This window comes from Strongylocentrotus purpuratus, unplaced genomic scaffold, assembly GCF_000002235.5.
Source record: "Strongylocentrotus purpuratus isolate Spur 01 unplaced genomic scaffold, Spur_5.0 spur5_scaffold_6, whole genome shotgun sequence".
NCBI classification, from domain to species: Eukaryota; Metazoa; Echinodermata; class Echinoidea; order Camarodonta; family Strongylocentrotidae; genus Strongylocentrotus; species Strongylocentrotus purpuratus.
In genome coordinates, this window is record NW_022145612.1 from 42,492,834 (window position 1) to 42,519,831 (window position 26,998).

At 37.4% G+C, this 26,998-nt stretch overlaps 2 protein-coding genes across 2 annotated transcripts; one reads left to right on the forward strand and one right to left on the reverse strand.

The window, feature by feature from the left end:
* Window positions 1-670: 670 nt before the first annotated feature.
* Window positions 671-15,186, reverse strand: LOC591138 (G2 and S phase-expressed protein 1). The gene is made up of 11 exons (XM_790718.5): window positions 15,127-15,186; window positions 12,132-12,198; window positions 10,982-11,045; window positions 9,414-10,188; window positions 8,292-8,379; window positions 7,174-7,386; window positions 6,354-6,492; window positions 5,677-5,883; window positions 4,735-5,077; window positions 4,206-4,244; window positions 671-2,047 (listed from the first exon to the last, which is right to left on the reverse strand). The coding sequence occupies exons 2-11, from the start codon at window positions 12,187-12,189 to the stop codon at window positions 1,982-1,984; spliced, it is 1,992 nt and encodes a 663-aa protein (XP_795811.3). The 5' UTR covers window positions 12,190-12,198; window positions 15,127-15,186; the 3' UTR covers window positions 671-1,981.
* A 241-nt stretch (window positions 15,187-15,427) lies between these two features.
* Window positions 15,428-25,354, forward strand: LOC591078. Its single transcript, XM_790657.5, has 6 exons — window positions 15,428-15,591; window positions 17,344-17,471; window positions 17,724-18,361; window positions 18,943-19,084; window positions 19,642-19,761; window positions 21,611-25,354. Exons 3-6 carry the CDS (start codon window positions 17,739-17,741, stop codon window positions 22,796-22,798), a joined length of 2,073 nt encoding a protein of 690 aa, XP_795750.3. The 5' UTR covers window positions 15,428-15,591; window positions 17,344-17,471; window positions 17,724-17,738; the 3' UTR covers window positions 22,799-25,354.
* Window positions 25,355-26,998: the final 1,644 nt, after the last annotated feature.

Here is a 26,998-nt window from a genome sequence, read left to right on the forward strand (position 1 = left end):
TCAAGATTAAATTGAATAATTAACGGCCCTCTTCACACCCAAGGTATACATTGTTCCTAACTTAACATGGGGGTATATTGATATACAATTTCCATATATATATATATATATATATATATATATATATATAATTATACATATCAGTTTGTGGTACAAAAATCATTTAGCAAAGATAAAAAGATATCTTGCTGAGAGCCAGAAGCCAAACAAAATAATCATGAATTCAAATATTTTTGACACCGAGCTAACACCTTTCTGGCACTAGGCAGACAATATGTCATCAAAACACATATAGTAAGTGAAAGCCTTGAGTCACCATTGTGCATCGATGGTAAACTACTTACCATGTCCATATCTATGAAGCAAGGCTAATTATCAAACCAGACATCATTAGGAAATAATTTCATTATGACACTTTAAAGCAGGGATTGCAACAGATTGGTGACTACAAAGCATGAGATTGAAAATAAGGCTGTTATAAAGCATTCATCATTACTATACAATGAAATATGAAAGTGTGCAATGCATGATTGCTCAACCGTGATGAAGTTATGAAATGATGGGTCTAAAAAGATTTGACTAAGACTTAAAGTATGATTGTAAGTTTCTCACATCTACACACAAATTCTTGATTTGAAACTCAGATTTCTTTGATACATAACATGTAATATTTTTCTTCTGGTTACCACGAGGAATGTTTGTTTACAGTATACAGTATATTTGCGTAATACGTGACAGGAAGTCATGAGATACATAAAAGCATATATACTACAAGAATACACAAGAGACTCAAGAGCAGAAACAAAGTTTTACATAAACTTAATAAAACAAATTTATTTGTCCTTACTCATCTCCTTGTTAAGTCTGATAAATACAGAGGATAATATCTAGCAAACTCAACCTGGATTTACTCACTGACACAACATACACAGATATATTTGCAGTGAACCAAACTCACTTTAATTTAGACGCTGCCTCTACAAATAGGAGTTTGAAGAAAAAAGTTGAGATGGATAAGCTAAATACATAATATCGACATTTAACTTTTGTCAGGAACCTTTGTAATAGGCTAAATATTCAAGAATTCTCACAGTTGGATAGGACAACCACAAATATAAGACCAAATTGGTTGTTAATAACTATATAATGATGCACAATGTTTATAAAACATTAGTGATAAACATGTATATGACTGATACACTGATGTATCCAAATTCAAGTTCTTTCTGAGCACTAGTTCACTAGTACAAAACTAGAAAGCATGAATTTGAATATTTGAATACATTAGTGGATGCTACAACAAGAATGCTTCAGACATGCTTTCATCTTGCCAAGAGCAACTTCTGAAGTATATTTAAGATGAAACTGATCAGTAAACTTGTTTATTATTTATTTATATATAGTTCACAATGTATTTGGTCTTCCAAAACATATATCCCTCCATAGTGGAGTTCATATTGCGGAATAATTATTATTATATTTCAAGAGCGATATGATATAAATAAACATATCTGAATTCATTATCTGAAATCATTCTCAAATAAGGGCAATGTTATAAAAACATTTGCATGTTGATTAGTGTCTGATTGCTAAGACTGGTAATGTTCCCATCTCTCAACACTTGTCACATAGCTGAACTGATGAATCACATTGTGCACTGTTTAATTTGATATCAAGACAGTACAAATCATTGTGTCTGCAACACCCATATTATCAGAGAGTGTTATCTCTTCTTATTTACAAAAGAGTGTGATATCAATGTCTTGATTTTTCTTTGTATGCCTTGAAACGTGACACCAATCTTTGACAAGTCCAATCTCTTGTGACTCTCATCATGTCTCCATCTGAGAGATTGATCACCGCAGACTGGTCTCATGTCTTCTGCTCAGTCTGCGCAACATGAACATGGTCATGAATCAGAGGGTAGTTTATGAGAAATGTTACCAGTCAATTAGAGATGAGATGATCTTGATGTTGTCTTTCAAAAATCGATTAGTAGGTTCTCTTTGATTGCAGCTCGACCCAGCTGCTTAGGTGTCTTCGAGCCCTGAACAGAATAAAGAAAGAAAAAGAAGAGAGAGAGAGAGAGAGAGAGAGAGAGAGAAAGGTGTGAGAAAACTCATCATACCATGTGTCCGATTAATTGATTCAACCAGCATGAAATGCTTGTCTATTAAACATCACGAGGCACCAATGGGGGAAAGAAACAATGGAAAGCTTTGCCTTGCCTATGCTGATTTAGTGATAGTACCCAAATTTGCACATCATCAATTTTCATGTTAACCCTTACTGTACTGGGGGGGGGGGGGGGGGGGGGCTGGGAGGCCCCCCCCTCGACATTTTTGGAGATCGCGCCGCAACCGCTCGGAATTTTGAATTGTCGTTTCATGACTTTTTTCCTTCAAGTCTTACGCACATTTTGATACCATTTTCGTCGAAATCTGATATACCTGTAAGGTGTTACATAACAATTAGTATGCGCATGTCATCAAAAAAGTGCTATAATTGCATATATTCATGTACAAGCAGAAATGTGAAGATATGAATTGATATCAAATTGCTTTTATATGTTTCTCAAAGTAACTTAATGTATTTCAGAACAAAAGAATACATTAGAAATAAAACAATAGATATAATAACAAATAAAAAACAATGAAATACATAAGAAAATAAAAAGTTGAAAATCGCATCAAATTTGCATAAATTATCATTATTAATTACATAAAATAACTATTTTTTGTGTTAGAAAAGAAGTTTCATATGAATAATGAGTTTCAACATAACAAAAGTGGAGTCTGACAATTTTTGTAATGATTCTAGTTCCCTGTATATTACCAGATTAGATATTCATGAATGCGTAATTTGCGTATTCATAATTTATGCAAATTAACCTATGCATTTTCAAATATCATAAAAATAATGAAACCTCATGAATTTGAGATGAAGGAAACATTTATTCAATACATTTTCAAGATTCTTCACAAGACTACGGACAAATATGTAGAGTTTTCTGTAAAATGCATAAAATTAGCATTTTGCATAATTAATTAGGCTATAACGACAAAAATTTGCATATTAGGAAAAAAACTAATTATACCATCTTGTTCCTTACATAAATATCTACAATCATGCAAATTTTCGCGTTCATCGGACATTTGACGGCCGAGATCATAGGGGGGGGGGCCTCCGAGGCCCCCCCCCCCCAGTCAGAGAGTGCTCGAAATAGCCCAGTACAGTAAGGGTTAAAGGTATTACAAAGTTTTGGGAAATTTTGCAAATTGGGTGGATAGTAATTCCTTACAATTTTGATATATTTGGATGCCCATGTGGATGTATTATAAGCTCAAGAAAATTTAGCCCCTAAAACACTTCTGCTTTCGAGAAAAAAATAAATATAAAAATTTACCGGTGCTCCAGGTTTTTTGATAAGTTTCAAATAGCGCCTATGGCCGTACAATGGGAGCTACGACAATGAAAATCTCAGAATATGTAGTTGTGATATATAACTTCTGAACGGGCATAGTTAATCGCTCGATTTTAGTCAAGAAACATTGTTTAATAGCTTAATTAATATCTTGACCTTGAGAGGGAGCTTTACAAGATAAAGAGTTCATTATTTACAATTTCATAACTTTAGACTCAATTTCAACTGCGACAACAATCACTGAATATTGTAGGATCGCATATGCTTCCAATATGTTCATTTGAACCAAATTCATGACCCCATACCAAAACTTTGTATTAACTTTAATCAACACAACATTTAAAGGGATTTGCCTCAGATTCTATGCAAAATCTTGGATTTAGCTCATGCTGCAACCATAATTACAAACCTTTGGGTCAGTCAGGAATCTCACGACTGTTACAAGCCAATTGCTTGTCTGATTATCAAGATATTTATGATTGGAAATCGAATTTTCAAAAACTGTTTTCAGAACTGTTTTAATAACAATACAGTGTATTGGGGAAAATGAGTATGGTAAAACCGGTCACTCAAAGATTTTTACTTTTTTGAGGCACTTCATGATCATTTTGAAGCCAATTTTTTTTAGGGCTTCAATATTACACTATATCACAGACACTGATAACATGTAGGGCCATGCTTCTCAGATTTGTAAAACTGGAAAGATTGTTAAACGATGCCTTTAAAAAGAGAGAAACTGGTTCGGCTGAAGCAATTTCTTATGACCACGTTTAATGCTTACCTTCTTGTCTTTCGGTGTAGCACTGCCGAAATCAATGAGCTATAGAATGAAACAAAAGAGATGGAGTTTAGGAGGTTGAGGGATTAAACGAATTCTGATGGATAGTGATAGTATTGCAAAAATTGTATTAAAAAAATGGTTATAAAAATTGGGAAGTCTAAATAAATCATGATAAGACGGGTGACACAGAAAACTAAGATTAAATGGAATTTGATTAACTAAATATATATTAAAGAGAATTGTATTGTTCCTTCTGAACATCAGAGAAATTTGAAAAAAATGCGACAAAGATCTGGATTTTGCTGGTTGATTATACATAGCCAGATATTATTTGCATCTAAAATCATCACTGAGGTGTCCTAACTATAAACAAATATCAATGCATTCAATACTTTTAAAAATCCCTCATTGCGAATAAACAAGCAAAGGTTTGTCACTGCCATGACTGCATTCAGTAATTCTTGTCTTCACTTTTGTCAATTACACATGCTTCCTAACATGAGGGAGGAAAGATAAATTGCATCATTACCATCCCGACTGAAGGCTTCTCTTTGGGTGTGGCCACTTTTGTCACTGGCCCCGCCTCCTTCACAGTCTCCTGGAGATTGGTCCTTGTCCTCAACACGTTATCAGGATGGGGAGTCTTGGTTGCTGTTGAGGTAAGCTCTGGTGTGGGAAGCTCTGGGGAGGAGCTTATGGTTGCGTTAGGGGGAGGGATGCTGTCGTCCACATGGAATGGTTTGATGGCAACCTTCTCCTCTGGTTCTGGTCCCTCGGGAGAGAGCTTGAACTGGGGTGGAGTCAGGAGGGGGCTGAGGAGGAGGGGGGAGAACCTGGAAGACTCCTTCTGGGCGGCTTGAGCTGACTGAGGTCTGGAGAGGAATTGAGAAGGTGATGGAACCAAAGTTAAAGGTAAAGACAGGTAGTGGTAAAATTGATTCACGGGTGCAAAAAATGTGTTCAATATTATTCAAATATTGCCTTTGTGATATCTATCCAGGCCGGATCGAAATGATAACTTACCAAATATATCAATAAGTAGGCGGTTTCCCGGCAAAATTTGTATCATCATGTATTTGTCAAAACATATTCTTTCACATTGATTGGTAATAAGAGCTTCCATTCCAATTTTTTGAGAGGGGGGGGGGGGGCATCTCCAAAACTGGTCTATACCTTTAAGTATAATCTTTCTTTAAAATTCAGAACAGGTGTGAACCAAGAAATATGATAAGGTTCTGGAACTCTTTGCTGTTTATTGAATAATTCAAGTATAATAATTGAGAAATTCATGTTTTTTTTTTAAGTAGTAGGTAGCCTCTCGGTTCTTTGTGCTTGAAGACAAAAAAAAAACAAAAAAAAAACACTTGCATAACAATCATATTTTCTTCTTCATGGTTGTCCTCCCCCAAAACAAATCCCTTCAAATTCCAACCAGTCATTTGAAATGAAAATCCACAGGTTTCTTAATTACCTTGATATGGCAGTGGGTACTGCCAGCCTACTAGCCGGTCTGGTGGAGGTGCTGGCTCGTCTGTTAGGAGTGGGGATACCGGATCGACGCCTAGCCGATGCAGGACCAGCAGAGCTAAGGGGTACTGTGATGCTGGTGTGCCTGGTGTGTGGGGTGCTGGGCTGAACAGGAGTAGATGGTCTTGGTAACGTTGAGATTGAACACCTCCTGAAAATGGATACGATCGCAATTAATGAGGTACTTAAATACTTTTGCTTTTATACTTACTGCCTCAAAAGATTGGATGTGGACTGGGAAATGTACAAAAACACTGCACTCCTTTCATATTAGAGTTGCTATAAAAATTTGTTTTAAAATGAAATATCTCACAAGGTCATGATTTTGGCAGTACTGTCTGTGAGGCAAAGTCTGAGCATCAGGTGTTGACAGTTGTGCATAATTTGGTAAGTTAAATATAAAACTGACCACTTATGCAAATTCACCAGTTGCATTTTAATAACCACCTGATTCCTTGCTCTAAAACAGCACTGTATAAGCTGTTATTTTGCACAATATATTGTTTTATTACTCCAAATTAACTTGTCATTCTTTTTTTGCAAACTGACATCACTCAGGCTCAGGTACAGGTGACAGGTTGGTCTCCGGAACCAGCAACAACAAAAAACCATTGCCTTTACCTTGGTGTAACCGCTCCTTTTGCTGGTGTGGTGTTCCCGCCAGCACCACTACCAAGTAACCTCTTTGGAACCACCTTCTTCTCCTGGAACACTGGGGTGCTTGGTGTTGCTGCACGAGGTGTCGGATTTTTCCTCTTGCCTATATATCAAGATTTGTCAGAGTGAATTAAAAATGAAAAAATATGGTGAAAATGTGGGTGAAAAATCGTATCACCCGTTTTTATTGATGAACGATTCCCAGATAAGTTTTCCAGAAAAACAAATCACTTCTAAAACACAACAGATTTTTTTTAAAACCGAAATATTTATATAATATAGCTTATGACACAAACACAGGACATCTAGTCCTCTAGGTCACACGCATATGTACTGACCATCTGTTTTGACAATCTCAAACAGCAGCAGTGTAGATTCTTCTAGATATCTTCATCCACTTCCCTTATTAACAGTACCAAAAAAAAATTAAAATACATGTGCTCACAATTTTTATCAAAAACTTCTTAACACTATATGAACATGACGGACAAACAAAGGGGACAAAATATACAGTTCCTCATTCTACCCTCAATAATTGCTGTGGTATACAAAGGAACATCCCTTCATTGCTATTATGTAAAAATGTGTAGAACAGGTGTCACATGCATATTCACCTGTTCTACTTATTTTTACATAATAGCAGTGAAGGGATGTTCCTTTGTCTACCACAGCAATTGTGGAGGGTAGAATGAGGAACTGTATATTTAGTCCTCTTTCTTTGCCAATATTGTTCATAGTGTAAAGCCCTACTATACTAATACAACAGAAAGCAAGTGAGACCTACCGGTACTAGGAACTTGAGGTGTGATGGTGGTCCTTTTGGAAGGTCCTGTTCCATTGGTAGCAGCCCCCGCCCCAAACGACATTGTTGCCTTCATGGGTTGGTGCTTGTTTGCTGCTGGTCCAGCCGTTCCATTCCTATGGGTTGGTCTGCTAATTGCCGAGGGTTTGATCAAGCCTATCTTCTTGGTGGGAAGCTTGGTGGCTGGCACAGAATCTAAGATATATGTGTAAACATACAAGTGACACAATAGATGACCATAAACTGAAAAGAGACTGATCAAACAAATATTCAATATAAATTTAAAGGGATCCGGTAACTCTGTCTCAGATTCTGAAACAAAATTCTGGATTTAGCTCATGCTGCAATGATAATTATAAACATTTAGGTCAGTCAGGAATCCGATGACTGATTATCAAGATATTTATGATTGGAATTTCGAATTTTGAAAACTGTTTGCTAAACAGTTTTCATAACACTACAGTCTATTGAGAAAAATGAGTATGGTAAAACCAGACATCAAATGTTTTACTTTTTTGAGGCACTTCTTGATCATTTTGAAGCGCAATTTTTTGAGGGCTTCAATATTACACCATATCAAAGACACAGATAACACGTAGGGTCGTGTATCTCAGATTTAACATTGTTACACGATCCCTTCAAGGCAATATGAGTTCTACATATATGTTGTTATTCAAATTGCTATATTCGTTATGCATCAGGGTTATAGAGAGGTTAAGTGTGACGCCATCAAAAATCTATTTTTTAGAATTTCTCATTTTTTTCTTCATTTTCTGAAAGAGCATCAAAAATAATGTCCAAATGTAAAAAAAACAATTGAATATGTTAAGTAACTTTACGAACCAGAGCAAAATAACACCGAGTCCCAATAGGAAATCTCTTTATTCAGATGGTCATTCCTCAGCCAATACTTAACACATTCAATTGGTTTTCGACATTTGGACATTATTTTTTATGCTCTTTCGGAAAATGAAAAACAAATTGAGAAATTCTAAAAATAGATTTTTATGATGTCACAGCTTCGGTACTCTATACATACCATTCACCCCCCCCCCCTCTTTTCTGTGGTTTTCTCCTGAAGGGCAAGGAGGCAAACTCACCTGTCTTAGCTTCTGAAGAGACACCATTTGTTGACTTGCTTCCGCTTGTGAAACCTGGTCTCTTCAGACCAGATACTTTAGGGTTCACCTAGAAAAAAGATACATTACATCAAAAATGTATCAATCAACTTGACTTCATTGAATGAGATGTTCAGTTAGAGGAGTTTATAAATTTGAAAAAATAAATGTAATTTAACTACTTATTACTATTTTGCAGGTACAAAATATGCCTCATTCATATTTCAATTATTATTTAACTTAATGATATTTATAGTCTTAAAGATACTATGTCCCTTTTGCAGCCAACATCAAATTCTGTAGAACTTTGCAGGAATTATGAATATGTCATGTATGTCCTATCTGTGAAATTTAAACGTTAGCAGTGTCCTAATATTCAAATTATGCATGAAAACCCGTTTACTTGCTAGACTTTACTGTCAGACACTATTGAGTGACTGACTGGCTTTTTTTCTTCTTTGGTAATAACATACATGAAAAGAGTTGTAAAGGGTACATGAGCATTTGTCTACATCAATAACCCACTTCTTGTGATGGCCAAGATTAAACTGATTGAATCTTTGCGCAGCATAAAACGTATGACCATTTGGTACAATTGTCTGAAAATCAAGACTATTACTTTTGGGCTCTATAGCCCTAAAGTCGATTTGACAACTAATAGTCATTATTTTCCCACTTGAAGACATTTTCAAGCCCCACCTTTTTTAGGGAAGTTCTAAATAAGTATTATCTTTCAAATTCAGTTAGAAATTAACTTTTTCATTTTTTTTGACCTGCAAATGGGACATAGTACCTTTAAAGCCCCTCTGCACTAGTTTGTCATGGAGGGATTAGACCTCCCTGCAAGGTCACTGGCAGGTGGTTATCTCATCAAACCAGCTCTCAATTGACATATGAAAAAGGGCATCGTGGGGGATCAACGGGTACCGCTTAGGCATTGTTGGCTGTATAGAGGACACAAGTAGCTATAAGTAGTGCAGTGGGGCTTTAAATGCATGATGGAGAAGTGGACAAATGGAAGAACACAAAGCTAATAATATTTGAAGAAGAAAAAGGAAAAAAAAAAAAGTGAATGTGAAAAGGAAATGTTATAATATATTTTACCAATTTCTTGACCGCAGGCTTCTGAATTCCACTGCTTGGTATCTTGGTGCTACCTTGGGGATTTGTTGTTCCAATCTCAGGTCTATAGTTATGTGGAGCAGCAGAGTCGTCACCCTGTCTAGCAGACACAGGGGCTGGTCTGCGTAGCCCCCTGGTAGGTAGCATGGATCCCCTACCTCTCGGCTTTACACCCTGCGCAGGAGGCCGAGGATGGAGTACCTTGGCAGGAGGATCTCTCTTTGGTTCAGTGTTTGTACAATCTTTCGCTGTAGGGTAGGGACTTGGCACGTTGGTGGCTATGGTGACAGTGCCGCGTCGCACAGGGCAACGAATCTCTTTCTTCACCTCACGCTTGAAGCACTCCAATTCAGACTTTGAATCTCCAGCAGCTTCACATCTTGCATACTTCTCTCCTACCTTCCTCTCTTTCATGGCACCTGAACTCTCCTGGATACTGTCCAATGCAGGGGCAACGCTGGTTTTCCGCCCACTGGCCTTTGTTAACGAGGAATCCGAGTCGGAACTGTTTGAGGAGGATGATCTACTCTTGGAGGAGTTACGCTGCAGCTCAAGTGAGACAGACATTGCCTCTTTAAAGAGAGATGCGTATTGCTCTGCCGTTGGGGGGCTCATGGGCTTTTGCTCTGCGATGGCCAGCTCTGCATTCGTGGCCACACACTTTTCTTTGAACCCTACCGGCCCAATGAAAACCTCATCTTCATCCTCTACCATCTCGTCATCTTTCTCCCAGATATCTATCAACTGGCCACCATGACTGATAAATGAGATTAGATAAAAACAGAATTACATGCATGGGATCATACTGCAGGCACCATCTTGAACTCAATTTTCATTTTTAGTACTTTAATAATAATAATACCCTGCAAGGTGCTCAAAGCGCTCCAATATTACCCCGGCTCTGCTAGGCTACCGATTTTGGTGCTCATAGCATTCAAGGAATTCCTTCCTACCGGTCCCCATTTACATCACCTGGGTGGAGTGTGGCAAATGCAGATCAATGTCTTGCCAAAGAACATTAGTGCTGCGGCAGGGTTCGAACCCTAATAAGCCTGTCAAATTTTTGCTGCTGCATCAAAACCCCTGAACCTTTGGCGCTGAAATTTCATGAGTTTTTTTCCCTCATGTCGCCTGCTCATTTTGATACCAAATTTGTTATGGGCGGACTTTCATTGCCCCCCCCCCCCCCCGGCCATATTAAGACCTCAAATAGCCTGGCCTTTTTAGGGATAAATCCAAATTCAGCCTGTATTAACTTACAAATCATGAAAATGTCAGCCTTAATGTTTATTTGATATCTAGCCATACATTCTTTAAATCCTTATTGCAAATGACATTTGACAAGTGAATCTAAGATAAGGGTTTTTGAAGTGACATTCTAAATCAAATTTAATTATGCTTGAGTTACAGTAGAAGATACGTGTATGTTCTTGAGCTTACAGCTATGAAGGGGGAGAGGGAGCCCATTAGAATGTTATCAGCTCGGTCTAACTCATGTTTAACAAAGAGAACCTCAATCACACATTCATTAAAATGATGCAGATTCTTACCATTCTTGAGGTGACACAGGCAAGTCAAAGTCAAAAGTTTCATTCTCGATCAAAGCTAGGTCATCTGTCAAACAAAAGCATGCAAAAACAAAAATCTATTCACATCAACGCTCGAAAACAATGACTCAAGGATAACAGCATCTGTTGATTGGAACCCCCGGAAGAAGATTATTATAACTCATGTAGCAAAAATCTATTTGATTCAAACTTCAAACTTAAAAGAAGTTTATGACACTGCAAATAGTACATATTTTGGGCTTGGGTTTGGTTCTGGAAACGACAATAACAAGGGTAATTCGTACAGGAAATATAGATTTACAAAATGTTAATGTTTAAAGGGCAATCTAACCCTTGTAATAAGTTATTTTAAGTAAGAAAGCAGAAAAATAACATACACAGAATGATGCAAGTATGAAATAAATTGGACCAATAATAAGAAAGTTAAGAATGTTTGAAAACATGAGATCATTCAAGTCTATGAATCTCAAATTGGCAGTTTGGTCAGTGGACTGGGACGTAGTTGTGGAATGTGGATAACTCTCCCCTTTGTCATGTACCAAAATATCATTACTTTCTGTTTTTAGTGCCTTTAAGTTTAAGTGCCAATTCCCTTGGTACATTACTCAAAACATATCATGGTTAGCATATCATTGTATTGATTACAGGTACTCTAAAAGAGAATAGACCCTATTGAGTCCACTATTTTTGAACAATTGAAATTGCAATAATTTTGAGTTAGAACAAATGGGAAAGTTGTCTGCCACTACATCGCAGAGACATTTCCAATTCAGCCCACACATATATAGTGATTACCACTTTTAAAAAATTACAACTTTCTCATCTTTTGTCAGATTTTATTAAAACTTTCACTAGTCTACTTCTCTGATTTGTTCTGCATTCCTCTTAGAGTAGTGTGGTATCAAGGTTGGATATCCCTTTAACAACTAAATCAAGATTGTTGGACAAACACATGTACCTTGTAATAGTACATGCATGTTTAAAAAAAGTACTGGATGAGTAACTGAGGTCAGTTTCGATCAAGTATTCATCAGTGAAAATGAATGGTGTGAGATCATCACAGCTTACATGTTCTAGCATTTGATTAGAAAAAATGTATTTGAGTGAGTATAAACATTCCAATAATACATACCTATCGAACTTGATGACATTTTTGTATCACTGTCATTCTCCATGGTGATTTTATCCATATATTTTCCCTGCAAAATAAAAATAAATGAACAGAAAATTAGAAATTATTCTTAGCATACATTGTAGCTGCATTTAAATGAGGACTGAACCAATGTCAAGCTCTGATATAGACCCGACTACTGGGTAGGCGTTTTAAATATTCTACCTTTGAGTGTGTATGCACGCTCACTCCACAAATTCACCTACGGTCCCCGAAATTGTGTACATATACCGTACACTGTAACTTTGAGGTTTCACAATCCTGTAGTTACAAGTGCTTTCGGCACTCTTTTTACCAAGGAAAACTCCATCTCGACTGACGTCGACACTCTGTGGATGAAGTTGAAATCCGAGCTTCATCGAGTTCTGGATACCCTTGTCCCCTCCAAGTTTACCTCGACCCGTTTTAGCCAACCATGGATTAACAGCTACATCAAAGCCTTATCAAGAAGGAAGAACAGAGCTTACAAGAAAGCATACAGATCAAAGAAAACCAAAGACTGGTCAAGATACAAAAACATCAAAAAGTCTATGCAGAGGGAGTGTAGATCCACTTACCACAAGTATATTAGTAACATGCTCAGCAATGAAGAAGGCAAACCCCAAAGATTCTGGTCCTACATTAAAACCACCAGGTGTGATAGTACAGGTGTTGCACCCTTGCTGAAGGATGGCACCCTCCAGTGTAAAGCCTCCGCTAAAGCCAACCTACTTAGCAAACAGTTTGCCTCTGTGTTTACTTATGAGACCCTGTCAAACCTCCCTGATCTAGGTGATAGCCATCACCCCATAGTTCCAGAATTCTCTGTTGATAAAGAAGGGGTCAGGAAACTTCTTGCCAAAATCAAGCTGCACACAGCTAGTGGTCCAGACAATCTTCCTGCCTACCTGTTGAAGGAGGTTGCTGATGAACTCGCCCCTATCCTCTGCCTTCTCTTCGTTGCCACCCTTCATCAAAGAAAAATTCCCCAAGACTGGAAATCAGCATACATAACTCCTATCCTCAAGAAGGGTGACAAGCACAAGCCGGAGAACTATCGGCCAATCTCCCTTACCTCAATTATCTGTAAGACTGCTGAGCACATCATTCACAGCCAGATAATGCGCCATCTTGACACCCACAGCCTTCTCACAGAATGTCAATTCGGATTCAGACGAAGACGCTCTTGTGAGTCGCAACTGCTGATCACAGTTCAAGATCTTGCCGCAGGCTTACGGGACAAACAACAAATTGATGCAATCCTGCTTGATTTTTCGAAAACTTTTGATCGCGTAACACATGAGCGCCTTCTCCTGAAACTGCATCATTATGGTTTCAGAGGCCAGCTCTTGTCTTGGGTCCATGACTTCCTCAAAGGACGCACCCAACAAGTGACAATTGAAGGAGTTAAGAGCATCACGAAAAGCGTATCTTCCGGAGTGCCCCAGGGCACTGTCCTCGAACCTCTGCTCTTTTTGGTCTTCATCAACGATGATGCTCTTTTGTACCGATCCATCAAGACCCAGGATGACACCGAAGCTCTACATCAAGATCTTACCAATATCCAGGAATGGGAGCGCAAGTGGCTCATGTCCTTCAATACTTTTTGTCGGTGGACCTCATGAGATCAAAGTGAAGAAACATGTATGGAGTGTTATTGAGACGACATTGACGGAGACAATCACAATGAATTCATTAGGAAAACGACGAATGTCCATCCGTAATAGGTCCATGGTAAGACTAACACTTTAGGGACAGTGACTAGCTTAACTGAATCTTTCAGCTTCACCACAAAAGTTACACACATTCCTCCAATCAACCAAACAAATTTTTCTGTCTACAGTCTAGGTATACATGTAGCTAGGGCTAGGCAGTAGACCTCTCTAGATCTAGGTTAAAGATCTACATGTAGCAGTAGTACTCACATTCTGAGTCAGCTCACAGGGTCACAATCACACCATTTACGCCTAAAAAAAAGATGTATTGCCAGTCTATTGCCCTTTAGGCTTTAGGTCAATTAGGTGCCAAAACCTGGGTCGGTCTGTCGATTTCTCTTTTTTTTTTTTTTTTCCTCCCTCAAAACAGTGACCGTCGCCCCAAACACTTAAAATCTGGAACGTTGCCCAAATCTCGCTGGTGCAGTGCATAGCACTGTAGTCTATACCCGTACAACATGTTCACAAGGCCAGGGTACGGGTCTACTTCAGTACTTGATTACGCTATTACAGGATTTCAAATCTAACTTAGTAGGACAGAAGATCGAAGACGAGTGAGAATTCTGGAATAATTTGATGATCATTTTATGCATTTAGCCTAGATTCTAGACTAGATCTAGAGTTTAATTTAGGGTCTATATCTCATTTAAACAACCAAAATACATGTTTTTTTTATTCATTCAACATTTTTTTCTCTAAAGACTCTAGATCTAGATCTATGTAGATCTAGATCTAGATCTAGATCTAATAATAAACGGCAATTTTTAAAAAAATTATTAAAATTAAAAGCCAACCGCAGCTGATTTAAGATTTTTGGGTCAGTCGTAAAAAGGGCACTACAACACAAGTAGACCTACAACATATTTTTTGTTTGTTACGCCTTATCAATGTACAGGTAGTACTAGTATAGTACAGCTCACTCACATTCACATCACAACACAAGTCACAACCACACTCAGATTTAGTCAGATGATCAGTCACCACATGCACACTGCATGCACCGTCACACTCACAGTCGCCGCGCCCGCGGCCACGGCACCTAGGCTATGGACGCGCTGGACCTAGCTAGCCGGGCACATATGCACACACTCAGGTCTCGGTAGCAGCAGCGACTATTATTTTAGTTACGGCATAATCATAAGGCACACACTCCAGCATTTTACCGAAACACATCTCCAAAAAATACATAAGAGATAGAAATAACAATTACACTGAACAAAACAAAATTAAAGATTTTACAGAAGGAAAACATGCACGTTTACCTGCTATATTCCGCATTCAGATCAGTGATTTGAATGAAGCGCTGACGATTTAAATGACTATGGATGATCCACTATAAAATTAGGGGTAAAAAAAATTGAGTACTAAGAGGGTGGAAAATGTTGCATTTTCACAGAAAAGACAGAAGGGATGAATATTATTGAAAGTATTTTGATCATCACTTAATTGAGAATAAATAAGTAAACTAGCGTCGGTTCTTTTAGAATGTTCGTCATTTGAGTTCAAAGTTTAAGATATTCGTTACCCCCTTAGATTATCAATGAACGTAGCCCTTTAGCCCAACAACACGGTCAAAGGTCATGCTTCGCATCATGGTGGATGAATCTGTAACCTACTCTGTAGACGCCGTTGATATCGTCCTAAAATTTGGTCTCTTCTTAGGTGCAATTTTTCAGATTGTTGCAATATTGTCTATTTTGGTACTACCAAGAAGAACATCGGATAAGGTAAATTACTATATGTCATGTTTTTATACGTGTTTTTACAGCAAATATGTGAGCAACACACACAAATCTATAACGCATGGGACTAAAGGCGCGGAAACACACACGTGATTTGCTATAGGCGGGTCTATGCATTGTTAATGCCCGCAGAAGTTGTTGCGCAGTACAGTGCAGTGGCTGTGCAGTGTGCATCTTTAGTTTTGCAATGCCTTACTCTGCCTGCAGCCAAATCGTTCTGTTAATTTAATTATTGCTGTTGAACACAGGTTTTAATGACTAATGACAAAATATCACAATTTTTGCATGATCATTTGATAGACTTATAAAGTTATTTAAAAGAAATTTCAGTTTAATAAAAACAATGTTTTTGTTTTTGCCCAGGTTTCAAGTTTGATTTTGAGTTTGACTTTGTCAACTTTTTCAAAAACTCAATCATTCAACATTATTATTTTAACATCATTTGAAAGCCAGAAACTGCCATCATCATTCCTAGAATTTAATGACCATCAATGAATGTAGTGAGTTGACTGTTGAGAAGGAAAATAAAAATAATTTATTATTTTGGATTTTTGATCATTTTGGATGGAATGAAATTTGTGCAAATCCGGGCTTGATACTAACTTGTGAAAACAAGTTTGGCCTTGTGACGAGGAGTTTTAGAACTTTAAAAACTTAATTTAATTACGTAAAATCGTAATTCAATTTTGTGTTTATCTTGTTATTTGTAGTCTTGGTTATTTTATCTGCTTTTTTATTTCATCCCCCAGTAAAACATTTTTCTTTTCCGTTCCACAATTACTTTCTCCTTTTTTCCCTACTTTACCCTTCCCATTTTCCCCTTACACTTTGTTTTCAACCATGTTCCTTTTATTCATGTCTTTAAGTTCCTTCAATTCTGTTTACTTTCTTGTAGTTCCATTGTGATTTCTTTTACACAATCTTATCTCTGACTTCTCTGTTATAATTTATTTTATATTTTATTTCTATCATATTTCTGTTTACTGATTTTCTGTGCTTTATATTTTCATTTCTGTTTATTCTGCTCTATTTCTTCTTTTTCAATAACAAAACATATATTGATCCTTATTCATGTCAAGTGGGTTCCTTCTTTCTTGTTTCCTTCTTTAGCTATTTTGCTTCATCCTATTCATGTATTTTATTTTATTTCTCTTTCTCTTTTTCTTTAAATTTCCATTTAATTTTTGCTTTTCCTATTGTATTCCATTCATAGTGTTTTTCTTGATATGTTTCCTTTACAGTGTGTTCTCTCTCTCTCTCTCTCTCTCTCTCTCTCTCTCTCTCTCTCTCTCTCTCTCTCATGTTATTGCTTTCCTGAACTTTCTTATACCTATTTCCATTTTCTCCCCATTTCCAATTTTCTCCTTTTCCCTTATTTTCCTAGTGCTCTCATTCTTTGGTTCCTACTTTTCTTTCTCAATTGTATTCTTTATTTTTTAATTTTTTTTAAGTATAGTCATTTTCACTTATTTTGATGGAGGACACTGATATCAACAGATGAAACTTGGAAAATCTGAAAAGTTAGTCATCCATCAAAGTACAGTGAAACTACTCACACCATAGAAAAATAACCCTGCCCCCGGAGACAATGTAAAACTAAAAAGACTACTATTTATTGAAATAATATACAACAAATTGCTTTTGCATCAGCCAATTGTTTCTCCCAACTCCCAAGATCCTCCAAATATGCAATGCAGAGTTTCTAATTATTTCTGTAACTTTCTTTCTTTTAAACAGGAGTTACAGGAGACTGCTGCTGAAACTGATGACATTGATGTTGCAGAAGTTCAACTATCTCAGAGTCAAGTAAAAAGACCAAAGCAAGAAAAGAAAAAGAAGAAGTAGACATTTCTTTCAGATAACTGGTAGGTGATTTCACTCATCCCATACATACATGTACATGTAGATCTTTATCATTTGTAGCTGTAACAAAAGGGCACTCTTGTTCTAAGAAGTTACAAATGAGGGAGAATGTTAAGTATTTCTTTCTTATCAGGCTGGGGTAGAGTACACTTAAAAGGATTATTGTTGAGGGGAAGGGGTGACATCACACATTCTTGTGAAACGTTTTTTTTCTATTTTAATTTTAGACCATTTTTCTTTTTATTTATGAACAGATATAATTTGAAACGATGGCAAAATCCAGAGCTAAATCTCGGCATACGAAGGCGAAGAATACCGCAGCCTCCTCCAGCAATAGAGGGAGACCCAGTACCAGGAGCCCAAAAGGAAAATCCAAATCTGGACGCAAGCCGCTAGAGATTAAAGTCACAAGAGCCAGAGGTAAGAAAGATGCTTGGGAATCGAGGGCCGTCTTCTCTTCCAACACGTCTGGCACAATGTTCAGGAGCATTGGGGTCAACACCGAGCCTGTCGAATTTGCATCTGATGCCAAGGGGGGTGGTCCAAAGCGAGCCAAGGTGCCCAAGAATGAGCCGTTGCTGCAGAAGGTGGTGACCTACATGCGGACCTTCAACCATGCCAGAGCCCTGAGCGCCCTTCTCACCAGCCCTTCGGTTCGCAGTGCTCTGCCGGCAGTGGTGGAAGTCGAGGTACGCAAAGAAGTTCAGAGGTTTGTGAAGAAACCCTTGAGCTTTCCCAGTCCACAGATCGTAGCTACAGGAGACAAGACACATCGCATCACCGAGTCAGCCTGGGGACATATTCTGGCTGAGTTCAAGAAGGAGATGCCAGTATTCTACATGTCATGTATGGCAGCCCTGGCCCCTAAGAACAAACAGTACACCATCAACAAGTGAGTACAATTTCTTTTTCTTCACAGGGTCTATAAAATATTTAGTAGCATCCTATGGATTTTCTCTCAGTGTCATTTTGCACCCATTCTGTCCTTATCGACAATACTGATCCTTGCCAATCCTGTCTTACACATACTGGAAGAGTAGTGGAAGACGATAATTTGGATTTTTTAGGTTACCCAAACTGACTGGACTGCCCTTGTGTAAAATGGCAAATTATGAGCATGGATGGAATAATTTTTATTTCATTTTTGTTTGTTTTGTTTTGCATACCTTGAGGCATTTTGTGGTAGCACAAAGCAAGTTGGGGGGGGGGGGGGGGGGGGGGGGGGAATTATGGGTGTTATGATATATCTATGATTCATTATATTCTTCTGATGATTGTCAATTTAATTTGAAAAATTAACGTCACTAGAACAAACTTTTATATGTGGTACTTAATTATTTACTACCGATTGCAGAAAGATTGTAAGCATCATAGTAAACTGTTCTTCGATGGGCCTTGAAAACATACTGCTATTGCTACAGCCATCAAGCCACGTTGATTATCAATTGTATGCCTTTTCCTCTCATTGCTCAGCCCTGACAGCTACGAATCGTCCAACAGAGGCAGACTTGGTATGATAATGACCATTCCACTTTTCACTCGTCGCGAGCGCAAGTTTCAGTATCTATCGAGTCTCATTGGTGGTCAGCTCTGGCGCCATGGATGCCGGCAGAGGGTATGTATACAGTAAGCCTTAAAGGCCGTCTGTACTAGTTTGGCTAGGAGGGATTAGGCCACCCAGGAAGGTCAATGACAGGTGGCTATCTCATCAACTCAGCTCTCAATTAACATAAGAAAAAGAGGATCATGGGGGACCAATGGTCACTGATTAGACATTGTCTTCGATATAGAGGGAGCAAGTAGCTACAAGTGGTACAGTGGGCCTTTAATATGCAAGCATTTTATTTCCTTAAGATGGTGGATAGGGGATTATTATTTTGGCACATAGAAATTTTTGGGTCTTGAAATTCTTGTTAAGTTAGATTTTTGTCTCAAAATTCTCATTTGTTATCCTTCAAAGTATCTTTGCAAGCTGCAAGTGTTAACTTTTTGAATGAACATCCAAAGGAAATGTAACATGTGGCACTCTGCCAGAGGTCATGCCATAATAAAAAGCTAAAGTGCATTTGCCTATTTCAAATAATTTTGTAGATTGAGCATATCATGATAACTTTTAAAGATTGTATAATTAAAACTGGATGTAATTTTATTTCTTGGCATCTGTCTGGACAGATCTTTCATGAGTTGTATCGTCTTGGGGTGAGTCAGAGGAGGCACGGATCTATGGATGCTGCTAGATGGTTAGAAGGAGAGACCACCAAAGGAGACAGGATTATGAAACAAAAATACAAGGTAGGGTAATATGATCTTTGTTTGCCATTGGTGTTCTCTCAATTATATATAGGGCTGGGAGTCTGGGACTAAAAACCAGGTAACCGGGTCACGCCCTAAAGCCTTGGATCCCGAGTAAAACAAATTTAGTTACTCGTCTCCTGAAATTGGATGGCAATGAAAAATAGGGCTTTTAATTTCTTAAAAGTTAGCTATTTTTTATCAGTCAAATAAATTAACACATGCGTAGCTCGGCTCAGTATATTCTCCTATTTTACATCATTTTCATCCAAGTTTGAAAGTAAAAAACGGGCAAAAATAGAAAGAGAACATAGGAGCCACCATTTTGATGCATGCAGGATGAAAAATCATCGATGTTGGAATAATAAAACGGCTTTCTTAAAAAATCTTCTTCACAAAATACTGATTGAATAATAAAAAGGCAAAATAAATGTTTTTCTCTTATTCTAAACATCGCATGCTCATTTTAAAAGCTGATAATTACTTAGTAATCATAACAATTTCTGATACTCATCGCTGTTGCAGGGCAAGCTTGGACTAGTCACAGAAAGAATGCACAGTGCACTTCATTAGCTGTAATGTGTGCTGAAACAAAACCTAACAAATATACATGATCCTACCAAGATATCATTCAAAACTATGAAAAAACATTGGAAAGGGCAACAACTACTCCCAAATACCGTAAACAGATACATAACTTGGACAAAGAATTCAACATTCTTTCAAAAAATGACACAATAATAGTGATATATGACGAGTTACTTGGTACATTTTTTATCTAAAGGAGTCTGCTGAAAGTATCTAATGACTCTTCTCTTATCCACTGTTATACTGCTTTTTACCGTAGAGGGCAGTAGCGTGTATTCTAGCCTCATGATCAACATACACAGTACACGTGCATGTTCCTTGTATCGAGCTCATTCCAATAAAAATTCACCTAGTTACTCCTATATCACTATTTATGTGGCATTTCTTGGACAACTATTGGATTTTTTGCCCAAGTTACAGTGTATGTATCTGCTTGGGGTAATTTGGTAATTTTGTCTTTCCCATTGTGCTCTCGTAGTTTTGAATAATATTTTGGTACTATTATGTATATTTGTTTAAGTTTGTTTCGGTACGCATTACAGCTATTATGAAGTGTATTGCGCATTCCTTCCGTTACTGGTCCAAATTTGCCTTTGCAATAGCGATGTGTATCAAAACTTGTTGTGCTTACTTAGTAAATATCAGCTTTTAAAAGAAGCGTGCAAAGTTTAGAATAGGAGAAAATATTTGTCTCCATAGAAATATTATTTGATGGGTATGTTGTGAAGAAGAATTTTTTAGAAAGCTATTTTATTATTCCCATATCAAGGTTCTTTTCCTGATTTTTTTCATCCTGCATGATTCCAAATGGCCGCTTGTATTCTCCCTTTCTCAGTTTTTTTCAACGGTTGTTGATCTAGCATATTTTTTTTAATGTATCACTTTCAGGTTAACCGGGTACCGACCCGAAATGTAAGCGGGTACCGAATTAAAAATGTACCCGAAATTCCCAGCCATATTTTATACAGATATTTCCCATTGAGCACAATAATAATGGTATTAGCATTTCCATAAGCTATAATCTCAAAGACGATCAAAAGCTCCCTGAAATTGATTACAAATTCAGTCTCTCTGAGCTCAAGTTAATATTTTTGCGTGCATTTTATGTGGGATATACATGTACACATATCAGTACACAGGTGACTTTCGAAGAGGTACGATGCAGTGAATATTGCTGTGACTTTTCTTACCTAGAGACGAGAGACTAAATGAGTTTTTGAAATCATTAAAAAGTATCATCTACTTCTTCCTTACTCTACAGATAATGGATGAGGTAGAAGCTTTACAGAATGGAGTCCTGCCAAGTGCCGAGCGCTATGAAACAAGCGATGATGAAGGAAGCAGTGAGAGCGATGATGACGAGAGCGAGGAGGAGGTTGACGAGTCTAGCGATGGAGAGAGTGAGGAGGATCTCCTAGAAGAGAGTGATGAGGAAGACGAGATCATGGCCAAACCAGAGAGGGTCAGAGGTCGCGGTAAGAGGAGCCAGCATCAAGTGGTGATTGAGGAAGCGGTGATGGATGACAACTGGCAAAACGATGGGAAAGGAGGGAAAAGGAGCAGTTCAGAAGTTGTCATCTCTGAGATGGTGAAGATTGCGGAACAGATGTCGGAGACGTCAGAGCAGATGAAGTCCTCTTTGAAACGGAAGAGAATTCCCAGACCAGAGGAGGTGACAGTCCTGTCCCAGGATAACAACCAGATTGTCCTGCAGGTCAGCAAAGAAGGAATGGTGATCCCCGTCTCGGATGCTTCATCAGGGGTGCCCATCATGGTGGAGCCGTCGGGTCAAGGAGGCTTCATGAACATAAAAGAAGTCATGATGGATGGGGTACCCACCCAGATTGTCCATCAAGAAGTTGTGACGGAGGAAGAAATGGATCCTGAGATGATGGCTGCACAGCTGTTGCAGCATGTCCTTCCAACAGAGATAATCACCTCTACTCAGACCATTCCACAGGAGGTCGTGACCTCTACGATGCTGCAGACCGTATCTCCAGAGCAAGCTGTCCATGAGGTAGTCACCATCCAGGAGACTCCAGGAGGGCAGCAGACAATAGTCACCCAGAATGTGGTTCCACAGGAGATCATCCAGGAGCAAGTGGTCCAGGAGCATGTGGTCCAGGAGGTCCAGGAGGTTCCAGGAGAAGAGATTATCCACGAGGAGATTGTTCAGCAGGAGGTGGTGTTAGATGGAACCATGCAGGGAGGAGGAGGAGGAGACCTGCAAGGCGAGATGGTACCCACTCAGATCATGACCGACATGGGCGACAGCGAAATGACGACCGTTGTTGTTACGACCGAAGTTGTCACAACAGAGGATGGAGGGACGACACAAGTTGTTATGGTCGCAGAAGATCAACGAACCCCCAAAAAGAGGCCAGCAGAAGCGGAACCAGAATCAGAGGGCAAGCGAAAGAGGAAAATAAGAGCTCCTTACTCCCCTTGATAGACTAAATACCTATGAAAATCTGTTCCCCAATCTATTTTATTACGAGTCACGACATTTGTTTAATTTTGTAATTGTATTTCAGTGCTAAAATAAAATGTAAATAAAGCTTTATGAAAGACTGTTCAATTTTTAATGCTCTTAGGTGAACATCTGTTGATTGATTGTTTGTCATATTTTGTAAATGCAATGGTATGGATTATTTTCACATGACCTTCAAACATGAGTGAACATTGCTACTATCACGTCCTGTATTGGGAGTGCTAGCTATTCATTCCATATCTTTAGATCCAATTTTTTAAAGAATTATCAGTCATGGTAGTGCAAAAAGTATGGAATACCCAATTCTGTGTCAAACAGTAATAAAGTTTGGTTGGATTTTTCTTCTGTTTTCTCTGATGTTGCCACTACCAGTTTGCTATGGTTTACCGTAAGCAAAGAGTGTTGCTATGGACATAGGATAATAGATTTGTTTTTCATGGTGGTCATGAGTTCTCGTATTGAAAATGTTGTCAACTCCCTGTGCAATGGAGTCGTCATTGGGGTTTCAAAGACCAGTATAATACAAAATAGCTAAAATATATATTAACCATATACCCTGAAATTACTAAGTCAGATTGATACACGAGGGCCAAATTTATTCATAGAAATCCCTGCATGCCTGTTGCCCTTTCATTCTTTAGTTTTTACTTGGCTGTTTAACATTATACATTACATTTATTGATACATATATTGTTCAATTTGTTGTGTCTTTTAACATCCATAGTACATTTGTTCTGGATTTTGTGCAAATCTTGGTTTTCTGGTCATCCCCAAACTCAAGATTACCTTTAAGGAAACAATAGAAAAACCACAAATGTTACATCATTCAATACATCTGTATACCTCATTTTTTCTCTCCTTGAAGTGGTATAATTTTGATGTGCATTATTTCCTTGGAACCATTTTTATCATAATAATAAGATAGAAGACATAATTAAACTGTTTCTTTGAAAACTGTTCTAAAAATATATTGTTTCTTTAAAATAGCCCCTTTTATTCCACATTCATAATCCATGTATTTCTATTTGTTGTCAACTTGTTATTATCTTGTTTATTGAAGGCATGGTGGCATGATGATGGTTTCCGTATATATTGCATCTTGAAAATATGTTATCCAATGAATTCTCCTTCAGTTGTTGTACATTGTAGCTGATTATATTGTGAATTCATACATTGTAAATACTTTCTATGGTACATATGTACATAAAGCTAAAGCGAAATATTGTTGATTTTTGTAAGCTTCATTTGTATTGCTATCAAAGCAACAAATGGCCCTTTTAGTGTATATATGATTGTGTAAAATAAGAATAGACAACAGAAGTTGGGAAAAACCGATTGTCAAATGCTTGATTTTGCGTACTAACACCAAGACAATGATTTCTTATTTTCTGATTGGTGATGCATTTGTTAAAGAGAATGCCATGGATGATTGTGATGACCCATTTCTTTTAATCTTTTTAGATACCGACAGTTTTGCACCTGTCAACTACTGTCCTTATATTTTAAATAAACAGATTCTCTGTGTATGATTATTATTCATTTGGCTACTATATTGTTTCCATAAAAATGTGTGCCAATCCTAGTTGCTGATGGAAAGATACAAACATGTCTTACATGCTCTAGATGCTAATGCTTTTCATTTTACTCAATGCATTTACAGTCCAAGAATTCTTGAATGGATATTATCATTATTATTTGACTACGGAGGGTTTGAAAAGAACTATTTGATATTCTTTAGCTTGTTTTTATTTGCCAGTAAAGAAATTGTAAATTTAGAGTTATTAGCTCAATTTAGAAAACAAAACTCACTCAGTACAGACATCACATGACATGAAATCCAGTTTTAAAATGTTGAAAGTATGGATTTGTTGTACATGTATTTATATAGGGGCTCCAGTAAACAAACTTAAAAATGGTTTGACCTGTATTGGCACGTGACACAAGCTGTAAATATATTTTGATATATATGTGTACACCAATGTTTCATAAAGCTATCTACATAGCACAATTATCACAGGATTTTTTTTTTTTTTTTAATTTAGTTTTTTGAAATTTGATAATATCACACTATTCTCCATCTTCTTTTGCATGGGAATGATGAAATGTAAATGTGCAGTGCAAAATGCACAGCCAAATTTTAGTGTAAAGTTTTGAAGTGCATGCCGAGTTTCTGTGTTAACCAATGTATACCTAGCGTAAACTATTTACATTTTTATTGTGTACTGCTAGAACAAGAAACTGGAGGCTGTGGGGAGAAAAGGTACAGAACACATTCTTCATTGACATGCCTCACTTTTCTCATTTTAATTTTTTTCCCCAATTTAAACAAAAGTGAAAGTTTGCAAATTTTCAGGGTGAAAACTATCAGTATTTAGGCCGGTCCTTGTTCTAGCAGTACATATTTTCATTGTTATGGTGTTCATGTATGTGTAAAAACAAAATCTATATTTCATTTCCTTCAAAGTTATCACATATTTTGCAAAGAGTGGAAATAAAATGTAGTCTCTCTGTAAATGGATGTTGTTTCGTGCGTTGACTTGATTAGGAGTGTGTGTACAAACTGAAGTAGCAAAATAATATTAGAGAGCTGCCAACCTTCATGGCCAGAAAACCTTGTTGTTTCATCACATAAAGGAAATCCTTCCCTTTTTCAACATCTTGCAGAATTTTGTTGCATGAAAAAAATATGAATTTCAAAGTTTTCATTTCAGGTCTCTAAAGAAAAACATACAGCAATATTGTTATTAGTTATATTAAAAAAAGAGAAAAATCCTGTTCTATATAAAAGGTAAAAATATACAGGTTGGCAGCTCTCCAGTTGAGCACAACAATGGTACTAATGTTGCTGGAAACTTCTATTAGACCACTTTCTTCTGATATCAAATTCAATACGGTTCTTAAATTTGTAGCGATTAAATACCACACCTTATGTTTGTGAGACCACATTCAATCAGATTTCAAGACATTCACATACCTAGGGATGGTTTTACACATAACTGCTGGCGAGTGAAGGTTTTGAAAAAAATTATGTCAACTGAAGTAAAAAAAAATTTAAAAAAAGGACTGCCATCTATTGTTTTGCAAAACATGATGGGGTGGGTATAAGAGACTAGGTGTATGTAGTTTTTCTATAGATTATAAATATAACAGCAAAACAAAAAATACCAAGATCTAATTTTCACATAGTATTCTTTAATTTCCCAAGACGGCCAGTACAAAATGAACGTTGACAAGATACAAAATTGATACACCCTTAACTCATTACAGCAATATTGCCAGAGTACCGTACTGTTCTTATCCTTGATTTTAAGAATACATCTTGGGTACCGTACGTAATTATCACCTGGGCCCCATTGCACAGAACTTACCATTGATGGTAACTTTGCCATCAATGGTAACTACAATGGAAACCTTGATCTTGATTGGCAGTTGAGCCCTGTTACAATCAATGGTAAGTTTTATGCAACTGGCCCTGTTTGGAGCTGGAAGGGCGTTAAAGATAAAGGTGAGTTCTGGTCATGCGATTGCATTGTGAAAGAAAAGGTGTGGAATGGATCAGAAACAGTTGATCATGTAGCATGTAAGTATTGGTGTGCACTGCAAGGTTCTGGAGTCATCAAAATCATCATAAATTTGGCCGAGTCTTGGTAAAGTAACAAGCACTGTACACAGAAAGCTATATATGGGACAACACACATGGTGTCGGGGCTAGTACTACTTGATTTCCATGTCTTTCTATGCTCATTACTCGGCCAGTATACATTTTCTTCCAAAATTGTTTGGGACATGTCATTTATTTGTAATCTTGAACAGTCAGTGTAAGTTTCGTTTGATTCTGTGAGAATTAATTTTTTTTTTTTTTTACCAGAACTGGAGTTTATCTTTAACTCATACACTCTCAGAGTAAATGCCCTTCTGGCTCTCAACAGATATACTACATTCAACAGAATTACTAATCACATTACAAACAAACTTTTGAAAGAATAACAAACATTTGAATGGAAAAAAAGAAAGTTTGATAATTTACTACAATCCAGTTGAAAAGATATTAAATGTGGGATTTTGAATTTCATCCAGAAAATGCACAACCTACCTGGGGAAAAAAATCTTCCAAATCATGCAGACATACAGTACTTGGGTCATCATGCGAGGCATACA

What these genes read in the sequence shown, in the direction of transcription:
- LOC591138 (XM_790718.5), bottom strand. Translation starts at nt 12,189, where the DNA reads ATGGATAAAATCACCATGGAGAATGACAGTGATACAAAAATGTCATCA. An exon ending in AATGTCATCAAGTTCGATAG is followed by an intron (nt 11,046 to 12,131) that starts GTATGTATTATT and finishes TTTGTTTGACAG; the next exon opens with ATGACCTAGCTTTGATCGAG. An exon ending in CTACACCGAAAGACAAGAAG is followed by an intron (nt 2,048 to 4,205) that starts GTAAGCATTAAA and finishes TATTCTGTTCAG; the next exon opens with GGCTCGAAGACACCTAAGCA.
- LOC591078 (XM_790657.5), top strand. Translation starts at nt 17,739, where the DNA reads ATGGCAAAATCCAGAGCTAAATCTCGGCATACGAAGGCGAAGAATACC. An exon ending in AAACAGTACACCATCAACAA is followed by an intron (nt 18,362 to 18,942) that starts GTGAGTACAATT and finishes CTCATTGCTCAG; the next exon opens with CCCTGACAGCTACGAATCGT. An exon ending in GCCATGGATGCCGGCAGAGG is followed by an intron (nt 19,085 to 19,641) that starts GTATGTATACAG and finishes CTGTCTGGACAG; the next exon opens with ATCTTTCATGAGTTGTATCG.